The 14,187-nt window shown below is 38.4% G+C and overlaps 1 protein-coding gene across 1 annotated transcript in view; it reads right to left on the bottom strand.

Annotated features, from left to right (window-relative positions):
• LOC129637637 (phospholipid-transporting ATPase ABCA3-like) overlaps positions 1 to 14,187 on the bottom strand; it is a 195,435-nt gene that overhangs the window by 35,442 nt on the left and 145,806 nt on the right. The window contains exon 22 of the mRNA XM_055561864.1: positions 5,365 to 5,543. Within this exon, the coding sequence (XP_055417839.1) occupies positions 5,365 to 5,543 (179 nt within the window). The remainder of the gene's footprint in view (positions 1 to 5,364; positions 5,544 to 14,187) is intronic.

Below are 14,187 nucleotides of genomic sequence, written 5' to 3'. Positions count from 1 at the left end.
TTTCTGTTTTTTCTACCTGAAGAAGTCTCTTTACTATTTCTTGTAAGGCTTGTTTAGTGGTGATAAACTCCTTTAACTTTTGCTTCTTTGGGAAACTCTCTCTCCTTGAATTCTGAATGAATCCTTGCCAGGTAGAGTATTATTGGTCTTTTTTTTTTTTTTTTTTTCCTTTCAGTACTTTGAATATATGGCATCAGTCTCTACCTACCTGTAAAGATTCTGCTGAAAAATCAATTGATAATCTTCTGGTGGTTCCCTTGTATGTAACGAGTTTTGTTTTTTTTTTCCCCTTGCTGCTTTTAAGACTCTTCAGTTTTAATTTTTGTTATTTTAAGTAAAATGTATTTTGGCATGAATGTCTTTCGGTTCATCTTGTTTGGGACTCTGTGATTCTTGCACTTGGATGTCTGTTTCCTTCAATAATTTAGAAACATTTTCAGCCATTATTTCTTCAGATATAGTTTCTGCCCCCTAATTCTCCTCCTGTAATCCCTATAATGTAAATATTATTATGCTTAATGTTTTCACAGAGGTCCCTTAAACTGCCCTCATTTTTTAAAAAATTCTTTTTCCTTTTTTGCTATTCCAATTGGGTGATTTCTACTACCTGTCTTCTAGATTGCTGATCCATTCTTCTGCATCCTCTAATGTGCTGTTAAGTTACTCAAGTGTATGTTCATTTATTATTGTATTCTGAAGTTCTGACTGCTTCTTTTTTATATTTTCTAACTCTTTGTTGAAGCTTACTGATTTCATCCATTCTTCCGAGTTTGGTGAGGATTTTCATGACTATTTCTTTGAATTCCTTATCTAATAATTGTTTATTTTTGTTTCATTTAGTTCTTTTTATGAGGCTTTGTCTTGCTTTTGTTATTACTTTTGTTTTATGAGGTTTTGTCATGTTGTCTCTGCATTTTGCCTCACTCTCTGTTTGTTTCTATGTATGGGGTATATCAGATATAGCACTAGGTCTTGAAAGAGTGGTGTTATGTAGACCACTGGTGTCCAGTGAATCCCAGTGGAACAACTCCCCCCTGGTCATCAGGGCCAGGTGCTCTAGGGATATCTTTGTGTATACTAGCATGCCTTCCTGTTGTGATTGGGCCACAATTCCTGAAGGCATGCTGCATGGCTTGGTAGCTGCTGCAATGCCCTTGCAGACTGGTTGGTCCCATCCCAACTGTCTGAGACCTGGTCACAACTACTGTAGGTGTGCTCGTGAGCAGGATTGCCCCTCAGTATGGCTGGTTGTGAGGCCCAGCTGTGACCATTGTAGGTGTGCTAGTGTGCAGGGCTGGTCTCCAGGAAAGGGAGATGATTTGGAGGGGTGCCAGGTAGGGTGGAGTGAGAGCCACTTTGAGGACTGAGCAGGGGAACTGGATTGGGCTGGGCTGGCACTTAGCATAAGGCTGGGGTGTGGCACACAATGTTAGTTATATATCTGGAGAATTACAGAAATGATCCCCACCAACAATGGATCAGCTAAGTAGAAGGAGACTAAAAATATATGACATCCACTAGCACTTCTGTTCTTTGAGATAGTTCCACCAGATCTTACCCTTTGGCATATGCCCTTAAATTAATCAATTAATTTCCTTCTTATAAGATCTAGGTGCTTTGCAAGTCCTCAGTGCTGGGACATGGAGAAAGTTGAGTTTGCATACAAGCTCTTCACAAGGGGAGTTTTGATTTCCCACAGCCAACTGGTTCTCCTGGTTATAAATCCCACCAATTCTCAAAGTCCGACATTATGGGGACTTATCTTCCCAGTGCAGGTCTTTTGGGCTGGTGAGCCTGATGTGGAGCCTGAACCCCTCTCTCCTTGAATATTACTTCTTGGGGTAATATTCCTCTTGTGGGTTTTGGCTAGTCCACATCTCTGCTCCTCCTACCCATCTTGATGTGGCCTTTTCTATATATCCTTAACAATATGAATTTTGTTCTGCTAGTCTTTAGGTAGGAGAAGGCGATGGCACCCCACTCCAGTACTCTTGCCTGGAAAATCCCATGGACGGAGGAGCCTGGTAGGCTGCAGTCCATGGGGTCGCTAAGAGTCGGACATGACTGAGCGACTTCACTTTCCCTTTTCACTTTCATGCATTGGAGAAGGAAATGGCAACCCACTCCAGTGTTCTTGCCTGGAGAATCCCAGGGATGGGGGAGCCTGGTGGGCTGCCGTCTATGGGGTCGCACAGAGTCGGACACGACTGAAGTGACTTAGCATCAGCATAAGCAGTCTTTAGGTTACTATTGGAGACAGTTGTAGATGTGGTTTTGGCATTTCTCTGGGAACAAGTACACTTTATTCTGCTATCTTTATCTGACTCCTGAAGATAATGCCAGACAATTTTCTAATGGAGTATCAGTTTATATTCCAAACATCAATGTTTGATGGTTCCAGTTGTACTGTTTCTTCAACACTTAGTATATTTATGTGTATACTATGGTATCTCTCAGTGGCATTCTTTGCGCTTACCAATGACTGTTGATGTTGTTCATTTACATATGCTCTCGCTAGTAAAGCAATGCTCAAAATTCTCCAAGCCAGGCTTCAGCAATATGTGAACCATGAACTTCCACATGTTCAAGCTGGTTTTAGAAAAGGCAGAGGAACCAGAGATCAAATTGCCAACATCTGCTGGATCATGGAAAAAGCAAGAGAGTTCCAGAAAAGCATATATTTCTGCTTCATTGACTATGCCAAATCCTTTGACTATGTGGATCACAATAAACTGTGGAAAATTCTCAAAGAGATGGGAATACCAGATCACCTGACCTGCCTCTTGAGAAACCTATATGCAGGTCAGGAAGCAACAGTTAGAACTAGACATGAAACAACAGACTAGTTCCAAATAGGAAAAGGAGTATGTTAAGGCTGTGTATTGTCACCCTGCTTATTTAACTTCTATGCAGAGTACATCATGAGAAACGCTGGGCTGGAAGAAGCACAAGCTGGAATCAAGATTGCCGGGAGAAATATCAATAACCTCAGATATGCAGATGACACCACCCTTATGGCAGAAAGTGAGGAGGAACTACAAAGCCTCTTGATGAAAGTGAAAGAGGAGAGTGAAAAAGTTGGCTAAAAGCTCAACAGTCAGAAAACTAAGATCATGGCATCTAGTCCCATCACTTCATGGGAAATAGATGGGGAAACAGTGGAAACAGTGCCAGACTTTATTTTGGGGGGCTTCAAAATCACTGCAGATAATGATTGCAGCCATGAAATTAAAAGATGCTTACTCCTTGGAAGGAAAGTTATGACCAACCTAGATAGCATATTCAAAAGCAGAGACATTACTTTGCCAACAAAGGTCCATCTAGTCAAGGCTATGGTTTTTCCAGTGGTCATGTATGGATGTGAGAGTTGGACTGTGAGGAAAGCTGAGTGCCGAACAATTGATGCTTTTGAATGTGATGTTGGAGAAGATTCTTGAGAGTCCCTTGGACTGCAAGGAGACCCAACCAGACCATTTTAGGGGAGATCAGCCTTGGGTGTTCATTGGAAGGACTGATGGTAAAGCTGAAACTCCAATACTTTGGCCACCTCATGTGAAGAGTTGACTCATTGGAAAAGACCCTGATGCTGGGAGGGATTGGGGGCAGGAGGAGAAGGGGATGACAGAGGATGAGATGGCTGGATGGCATCACCGACTCAATGGACATGAGTTTGAGTAAACTCTAGGAGTTGTTGATGGACAGGGATGCCTGGTGTGCTCTGATTCATGGGGTCAAAAAGAGTCAGACACGACTGAGTGACTGAACTATTTGACTTGATATTTGTATCTTCATTTTTGTAAAGTCAGTGTTCAAGTCTTTTGCTCATGTTAAAATTGGATTTTCTGCCCAAATTATTAGTGATTTTCAATTCAAAATAGTTTTCCTTTGTGTGACTTGCCTTTTGACTCATTTAATGATGTCTTTTGATGATTATGCCTTCACTATCATGGTTATATTTGCTATGTTTTTGTTCTGAAAGCTTTATTGCTTTATCTTTCACATTTAGCTGCTGAAAAGTTGTAAACTAAAACCAACCTGTATGAAGTAAGATGGGAATCAAAGTTCATTATGTGCTTATGGAAATCCATTTGAATCGGCATCATTAATTGAGATGAACGTTCTCTCTTCACTGCATTTTGTGTCAATTCTGTCATATTTGTGCATCTATTTCTAGACATTTTATTCCATTGTTCTCAAACTTTAGCATGCACAGAATTACTTGAGTGGCTCGTTAAAATAAGAATAATGGGTTCCAACCCCAAATCTTCTGGTTCAGTAGGTCAGGGATGGGGCCTGAAAAGTTGCATTTCTAAAAATCTGAGCTTATGCAGATAACCACCCTTTAAGAAAAAATTATTCTTTCTGTTACATTGCTCTATTTCTCTGCCTTAATTAACTATAGTTTAAAAAACACATATATGGTAGTATATGTCTACCATATTTGTTCTTTCTCAATATTTCCTTGGAGATTCTTAACACTTTGCATTTCTGTGTACATTTTTAAATCACTTTACATTTCCATGTAAACTTTAGAATCAATTGATCAGATGATCATTCTGCACACACACACACACACACACACACAGGATTTTGATTGAGATTGCATTAAATCTTTAGATTAATTTAGGGAAAATTGTCATCTCCCTATGAATGGGTTTTTCAAAGCAAGAACATGGTATATTTCTTCATTTATATAGGTCTTCTTTAATATTTCAATTGTTTTTTTGTAATATTCCATGAAAATGTCTTCCATAACTTCTGTTAGATTCATTCCTGGGTATTTTTTTTTTAATTCAAATAACACCATTTGAATGTTTTTATGCTATTCGAATGACATAATTTTATATTTAACTTTTTGTTTGTGGCTTATATATAGATATACAACTGATTTTTCTATATAGACTTTTTATTTAGCAGTAGAACAGAGACCAAAATTTTGTACTTTAAGAAAGAGTCCAGGAGATTTTGACAAATACCAACATTAGAAAACAACTGCAATAGAGATGTGCTATTAAATATGCATTCTGTAGGCCAACAGAATCAATATCATTTGGGAGTTTATTAGAACTATGCAGGGATCAAGTTAGGGTGAACGAGCAATTTTGGGAGGGAATGGTTTTCTGACACAGGAGATGTTCATGGGAAACCTTTCTATTATGATCAAAATATTTTACAGTATCATGTTCTGACTGGTAGAGGTCATAATGTTTAGAAACCAAAATTCAAATTATGATAAACATCTTTGATTCATATCGATCCCAGGCAACATGGAGTGATTTATATTCCTATATCTTAGTAATGAGGTTAGGCAGATAGAGATTGCTTTTGGTCTTAGAAATATCTCTGATTCAATAAGATACTTACCTTATTGGATTTTTTGAAGATACCAAACAAAATGTAGCGAAACACAAAGGTTTTCACTTTCCACAAGGTGGTCTCCAGAAGGAATATCAAGAGGAGGAAAAGAAGTCCTGTGACAGCCATTGCAAGCAAGTATCTTCCAACTGCATCACGTTCCAAGGTATATATACTACGCTCAGTTACTGATGACAACAACAAGTAAAATATGGACTTACTTTAAAAGTTAACTCAATGAGCAAACTTTAAAAAGTCAACAAATAGGAAGTACAAAGAATGGTTATCAAACAAGCTCAAAATTAACGTATTTAATTGTATGTTTAAATAACTTTGCATGTCATTGAAAATATTTCAAAATCCGTTACAGTCCAAAATCTATACAGTCCATGGAATTCTCCAGGCCAGAATAATGGAGTGGGTAGCCTTTCCCTTCTCTAGGGATCTTCCCAACCCAGGGATTGAATCCAGGTCTCCTGCATTGCAGGCAGATTCTTTACTAGCTGAGCCCTCAAAATCCATTAATGGAGGCAAAGCCTTTAATTGCATGAACTTTGTCTTGCTATAGTTCTAGGCGTCCATTCCCAACATAGATGGTCAGAATCATTGGGTGAATGCCCACTCACAGTAATCAGAGTACTGGGTAGTAGCAGAGACTCTCCTTGCCCTCAAATATTATTTTCTCTGAAAATAGAAGTTTGAAAATTGGAGCAGGAGCAGAAGAATCACCTGGTAGTGTGCTACATATACACTTTAACCTATAAGAGTTAAAGGTTAAAGTTTAAAAGTTAGTTGTAACTTAACATTTAAACTTCAGTTGTAAATGCCTAAGAGCTGGTACTTTCCCAATTACTTATGAGAAAACTTTATAATTACAAGGTTTTGAATTCATGATAGTGAAAGCAGTAGATTCATAAAAGCAGTAAAGATCAAATTTCTTTTTTACTTTAAAAAAACTTCATATTAAAATATGATATACAGAAGGAGGAGCTAAGATGGCAGAGGAGTAGAACAGGAAGAACACTTTCTTCCCCACAAATTCATCAAAAGAACATTTAAACACTGAGTAAATTCCACAAAACAACTTCTGAATGCCGGCAGAGGACATCAGGCACCCAGAAAAGCAACCAAGTCTTCGAAAGGAGGTAGGAATAAATATAAAACACAAAAAAAGAGACAAAAGAGGGAGGGATGGAGTTCCATCCCTGGAAGGGAGTCTTAAAAAGAGAGAAGTTTCCAAACACCAGGAAACCTTCTCACTGCCGTATCTGTGCCGAGCCTTGGAAGCACAGAGGGCAACATAACAGGGAGGAAAAATAAATAAACAATTAAAACCCACACATTGCGAGCCCTACAGTAACTCCCCCAGCGGAGAAGCAGCGCAGATGCCTGCATCAGCCATTAGCAAGTGGGGGCTGGGCAGGGAGGCGCGGTGCGGGCTGCATCGCAGGGATCTGGCCTGAATACCCCGAGCGCTATCTGAGCAAAATAATTTGGGCTAGCAAACCAGACTGTAGGATATCTACCACGTGAAAAGCTAGCCCTAACCTAGGACACTGCCAGGCCTGCGCACGGAACAAAGGACTGAACAGAGATAGCCGGCTGCAGACCATCCCCGTCTGGTGATAGGCAGCCAGAGCCAGAAGGGGACAATCGCAGCCCCAGAGAGACATTATCTATAAAACTGTAAGCAGACTTCTTTGCTAACTAAAACTTCTTGGGGGTCTGGAAGGTCAACATCTGCCTGAGAAGGTGCGCCGGTGCACGCCTAGATAACCGAGCGTTGGGGAGGCGATAAGTTGCAGCAGTCGCGCGTGCCAAACACCGCATCACCTGAGCTGCTCAGATCTGGGAAGAGCACAAAACGCAGGCCCAACCGAGAGTCTGCGCCTCTGAGGACTACCCGGGTGCCTGAACCTGAGCAGCTTGGACCTAGAAGTGCAGGCAGCCCAGGGCCGGCCACGGATGATTCCCGGCGGAGCAACCTAGAGCCTGAGCAGCGTGGGCAGGGAGGCTACATGCCCCGTGAACGGGGGGCAGACCCAGTGTGGCTGAGGCACTGCGAGCACACGCCAGTGTTATTTGTTTGCAGCATCCCTCCCTACCTCCCCTCAGCGAGACTGAACAAGTGAGCCTAAAAAAAAAAAAAAAAAGTGTCCTCCACTGTCCCCTTTGTGTCAGGGCGGAAACCAGACACTGAAGAGACCAGCAAACAGAAGAAGCTATAACAGAGGGAGCCGCCTTGGAAGCTACAGGCAATAGATTAAAACCCTGTGGTTAGTACCAACTACATAGGAAGGGGCCTATAGATCTTGAGAAATATAAGTCGGACCAAGGAACTAGCCAAAAATGAACTGAACCCACAATACTCACAACAAAACCAGAGAAAGTCCTAGATATATTTTTATGATTTTTACGATCATTCTTTCTTTTTTAATTTTTTTAATTAAAAAAATTTTTTTAAGTCCTCTATTATTCCTTTAATTTTCACTTTTATAACCGATTACTTTGCAAAAAAAAAAAAAAAAAGGAGAAGACCCCATTTTTTTTTTAAAGCAAACTTCATATATATATTTTTTACAATTTTTTTGACCCTGTTTTTTTTTTCCTTCTTTTCTTTAACATTGTATTTTTGAAATTCCAAACTCTACTCTAGATTTTTAATTTTAGCTTTCTGGTATTTGTTATCATTTTTGTACCTATAGTTTTTTGTTTTTTTTTTATAATTTCTGTGACCCTTTTTTATTTTCTCTTTTTCTTTTTCTCTGTTTCTTTCTCTTCTTCTTTTAAATAACATTGTATATCTGAAATTCCAAACTCTAGATTTTTAATTTATGCTTTTTGGTATTTGTTATCAATTTTGTACCTGTATTTTCTTTATAATTTATGCAACTTTGTTTGTTCTTGTTTGTTTTTTTTCTCTTTCTTTTTCTTCTTCTTTTTTTAACATTGTATTTTTGAAATTCCAAACTCTACTCTAGATTTTTAACTTTTGCTTTTTGGTATTATCAATTTTGTACCTATATTTTCTTTATAATTTTCACGACCTTGTTTATTTTTGTTTGTTCATTTTTTCTCTCTTTCTTTTCCTTCCTCTTTTCTTTAACATCATATTTTTGAAATTCCAAACTCTACTCTAGATTTTTAATTTTTGCTTTTATGTATTTGTTACCAATTTTGTACCTTTAAGAACCCAATCTTCAGGACCCATTTTTCACTAGGGAGCGAGATTATTGGCTTAACTGCTCTCTCTCCCTTTGGACTCTCCTTTTTCTCCACCAGGTCGCCTGTGTCTCCTCCCTAACCCCTCTCTACTCTACCCAACTCTGTGAATTTCTGTGTGTTCCAGATGGTGGAGAACACTTAGGGAACTGATTACTGGCTGGATCTGTCTCCCTCCTTTTCATTCCCCCCTTTTATCCTCCTGGCCAACTCTGTCACCTGCCTCCTTCTTCTCTTCTCTGTATAACTCTGTGAACAACTCTGAGCGGTCCAGTTGTGGAGTGCACATAAGGAAGAGATTACTGGATAGCCCATTCTCTCCTCTATTGATTCCACCTCATCTCATTTGGGTCACCTCTAACTCCCTCCTCCCTCTTCTCTTCTCCATATAACGCTGTGAACCTCTCTGGGTGACCCTCACGGTAGAGAAACTTTTCATCTTTAACGTAGATGTTTTATCAATGGTGCTGTATAGAAGGAGAAGCTATGAAACTACTGTAAAAATAAGACCGATAACTGGAAGCAGGAGGCTTAAGTCCAAACCCTGACTCCAGGGAGCTCCTGACTCCAAGGAACATTAATTGACAGGAGCTCATCAAACGCCTCCATACCAACACTGAAACCAAGCACCACACAAGGGCCAACAAGTTTCAGGGCAAGCCATACCAAGCAAATTCTCCAGCAACAAGGAACACAGCCCTGAGCTCCAAGATACAGGCAGCCCAAAGTCACTCCAAAACCATAGACATCCCATAACTCATTACTGGATATTTCATTGCACTCCAGAGAGAAGAAATACAGCTCCACCCACCAGAACACCGACACAAGCTTCCCTAACCAAGAAACCTTGACAAGCCACCTGTACAAACCCACACAGAGTGAGGAAACGCCACAATAAAGAGGACTCCACAAACTGCCAGAATACAGAAAGGACACCCCAAACTCAGCAATTTAAACAAGATGAAGAGACAGAGGAATACCCAGCAGATAAAGGAACAGGATAAATACCCATCAAACCAAACAAAAGAGGAAGAGATAGGGAATCTACCTGATAAAGAATTTTGAATAATAATAGTGAAATTGATCCAAAATCTTGAGCGTATGTATCCCTGTGGCAGATTCGTCTTGATGTTTGGCAAAACTAATACAGTGTTTCAGGTTTAAAAAAAAAAAAAAAAACGGAATCACAGATAAATAGCCTGGAGACAAAGATTGAGAAGATGCAAGAAAGGTTTAACAAGGACCTAGAAGAAATAAAAGAGAGTCAATATATAATGAATAATGCAATAAATGAAATTAAAAACACTCTGGAGGCAACAAATAGTAGAATAACAGAGGCAGAAGATAGGATTAGTGAATTAGAAGATAGAATGGTAGAAATAAATGAATCAGAGAGGATAAAAGAAAAATGAATTAAAAGAAATGAGGACAATCTCAGAGACCTCCAGGACAATATTAAATGCTACAACATTCGAATCATAGGGGTCCCAGAAGAAGAAGACAAAAAGAAAGACCATGAGAAAATACTTGAGGAGATAATAGTTGAAAACTTCCCTAAAATGGGGAAGGAAATAATCACTCAAGTCCAAGAAACCCAGAGAGTCCCAAACAGGATAAACCCAAGGCGAAACACCCCAAGACACATATTAATCAAATTAGCAAAGATCAAACACAAAGAACAAATATTAAAAGCAGCAAGGGAAAAACAACAAATAACACACAAGGGAATTCCCATAAGGATAACAGCTGATCTTTCAATAGCAACTCTTCAAGCCAGGAGGGAATGGCAAGACATACTTAAAGTGATGAAAGAAAATAACCTACAGCCCAGATTATTGTACCCAGCAAGGATCTCATTCAAGTATGAAGGAGAAATCAAAAGCTTTTCAGACAAGCAAAAGCTGAGAGAATTCAGCACCATCAAACCAGCTGTCCAACAAATACTAAAGGATATTCTCTAGACAGGAAACACAAAAATGGTGTATAAAATCGAACCCAAAACAATAAAGTAAATGGCAACGGGATCATACTTATCAGTAATTACCTTAAACGTAAATGGGTTGAATGCCCCAACCAAAAGACAAAGACTGGCTGAATGGATACAAAAACAAGACCCCTATATATGTTGTCTACAAGAGACCCACCTCAAAACACGGGACACATACAGACTGAAAGTGAAGGGCTGGAAAAAGATTTTCCATGCAAATAGGGACCAAAAAAAGCAGGAGTAGCAATACTTATATCAGATAAAATAGACTTTAAAACAAAGGCTGTGAAAAGAGACAAAGATGGTCACTACATAATGATCAAAGGATCAATCCAAGAAGAAGATATAACAATTATAAATATATATGCACCCAACATGGGAGCGCCGCAATATGTAAGACAAATGCTAACAAGTATGAAAGGAGAAATTAACAATAACACAATAATAGTGGGAGACTTTAATACCCCACTCACACCTATGGATAGATCAACTAAACAGAAAATTAACAAGGAAACACAAACTTTAAACGATACAATAGACCAGTTAGACCTAATTGATATCTATAGGACATTTCATCCCAAAACAATGAATTTCACCTTTTTCTCAAGCGCACATGGAACCTTTTCCAGGATAGATCACATCCTAGGCCATAAATCTAGCCTTGGTAAATTCAAAAAAATAGAAATCATTCCAAGTATCTTTTCTGACCACCATGCAGTAAGATTAGATCTCAATTACAGGAGAAAAACTATTAAAAAATTCCAATATATGGAGGCTGAACAACACACTGCTGAATAACCAACAAATCACAGAAGAAATCAAAAAAAGAAATCAAAATTTGCATAGAAACTAATGAAAATGAAAACACAACAACCCAAAACCTATGGGACACTTTAAAAGCAGTCCTAAGGAGAAAGTTCATAGCAATCCAGGCATACCTCAAGAAACAAGAAAAAAGTCAAATAAATAACCTAACCCTACACCTAAAGCAACTAGAAAAGGAAGAAGTGAAGAACCCCAGGGTTAGTAGAAGGAAAGAAATCTTAAAAATTAGGGCAGAAATAAATGCAAAAGAAACAAAAGAGACCATAGCAAAAATCAACAAAGGCAAAAGCTGGTTCTTTGAAAGGATAAATAAAATTGACAAATCATTAGCCAGACTCATCAAGAAACAAAGGGAGAAAAATCAAATCAATAAAACTAGAAATGAAAATGGAGAGATCACAACAGACAACACAGAAATACAAAGGATCATAAGAGACTACTATCAACAATTATATGCCAATAAAATGGACAATGTGGAAGAAATGGACAAATTCTTAGAAAAGTACAACTTTCCAAAACTCGACCAGGAAGCAATAGAAAATCTCAACAGACCCATCACAAGCATGGAAATTGAAACTGTAATCAAAAATCTTCCAGCAAACAAAAGCCCAGGTCCAGACGGCTTCACAGCTGAATTCTACCAAAAATTTAGAGAGGAGCTAACACCTATCCTGCTCAAACTTCCAGAAAATTGCAGAGGAAGGTAAACTTCCAAATTCATTCTATGAGGCCACCATCACCCTAATACCAAAACCTGACAAAGATCCCACACAAAAAAGAAAACTACAGACCAATATCACTGATGAACATAGATGCAAAAATCCTTAACAAAATTCTAGCAATCAGAATCCAACAACACATTAAAAAGATCATACACCATGACCAAGTGGGCTTTATCCCAGGGATGCAAGGATTCTTCAATATCTGTAAATCAATCAATGTAATACACCACATTAACAAATTGAAAAATAAAAACCATATGATTATCTCAATAGATGCAGAGAAAGCCTTTGACAAAATTCAACATCCATTTATGATCAAAACTCTCCAGAAAGCAGGAATAGAAGGAACATACCTCAACATAATCAAAGCTATATATGACAAACCCACAGCAAACATTATCCTCAATGGTGAAAAATTGAAAGCATTTCCTCTAAAGTCAGGAACAAGACAAGGGTGCCCACTTTCACCATTACTATTCAACATAGTTTTGGAAGTTTTGGCCACAGCAATCAGAGCAGAAAAAGAAATAAAGGGAATCCAAATTGGAAAAGAAGAAGTAAAACTCTCACTGTTTGCAGATGACATGATCCTCTACATAGAAAACCCTAAAGACTCCACCAGAAAATTACTAGAACTAATCAATGACTATAGTAAAGTTGCAGGATATAAAATCAACACACAGAAATCCCTTGCATTCCTATACACTAATAATGAGAAAACAGAAAGAGAAATTAAGGAAACAATTCCATTCACCATTGCAACGGAAAGAATAAAATACTTAGGAATATATCTACCTAAAGAAACTGAAGACCTATATATAGAAAACTATAAAACACTGGTGAAAGAAATCAAAGAGGACACTAATAGATGGAGAAATACACCATGTTCATGGATTGGAAGAATCAATATAGTGAAAATGAGTATACTACCCAAAGCAATTTATAGATTCAATGCAATCCCCATCAAGCTACCAACGGTATTCTTCACAGAGCTAGAACAAATAATTTCACAATTTGTATGGAAATACAAAAAACCTCGAATAGCCAAAGCTATCTTGAGAAAGAAGAATGGAACTGGAGGAATCAACCTACCTGACTTCAGGCTCTATTACAAAGCCACAGTTATCAAGACAGTATGGTACTGGCACAAAGACAGAAATATAGATCAATGGAACAAAATAGAAAGCCCAGAGATAAATCCACGCACATATGGACACCTTATCTTTGACAAAGGAGGCAAGAATGTACAATGGATTAAAAACAATCTCTTTAACAAGTGGTGCTGGGAAAACTGGTCAACCACTTGTAAAAGAATGAAACTAGAACACTTTCTAACACCATACACAAAAATAAACTCAAAATGGATTAAAGATCTAAACGTAAGACCAGAAACTATACAACTCCTAGAGGAGAACATAGGCAAAACACTCTCCGACATACATCACAGCAGGATCCTCTATGACCCACCTCCCAGAATATTGGAAATAAAAGCAAAAATAAACAAATGGGACCTAATTAAACTTAAAAGCTTCTGCACAACAAAGGAAACTATAAGCAAGGTGAAAAGGCAGCCTTCAGAATGGGAGAAAATAATAGCAAATGAAGCAACTGACAAACAACTAATCTCAAAAATATACAAGCAACTCCTACAGCTCAACTCCAGAAAAATAAATGACCCAATCAAAAAATGGGCCAAAGAACTAAATAGACATTTCTCCAAAGAAGACATACAGATGGCTCACAAACATATGAAAAGATGCTCAACATCACTCATTATCAGAGAAATGCAAATCAAAACCACTATGAGGTACCATTTCACGCCAGTCAGAATGACTGCGATCCAAAAGTCTACAAGCAATAAATGCTGGAAAGGGTGTGGAGAAAAGGGAACCCTCTTACACTGTTGGTGGAAATGCAAACTAGTACAGCCACTATGGAGAACAGTGTAGAGATTCCTTAAAAAACTGGAAATAGACCTGCCTTATGATCCAGCAATCCCACTGCTGGGCATACACACTGAGGAAACCAGAAGGGAAAGAGACACATGTACCCCAATGTTCATCGCAGCACTGTTTA

Source organism: Bubalus kerabau, chromosome 23 (assembly GCF_029407905.1).
Source record: "Bubalus kerabau isolate K-KA32 ecotype Philippines breed swamp buffalo chromosome 23, PCC_UOA_SB_1v2, whole genome shotgun sequence".
In the NCBI taxonomy this organism is placed as follows: domain Eukaryota; kingdom Metazoa; phylum Chordata; class Mammalia; order Artiodactyla; family Bovidae; genus Bubalus; species Bubalus kerabau.
This window is presented reverse-complemented; position numbering and strand designations above follow the sequence as displayed.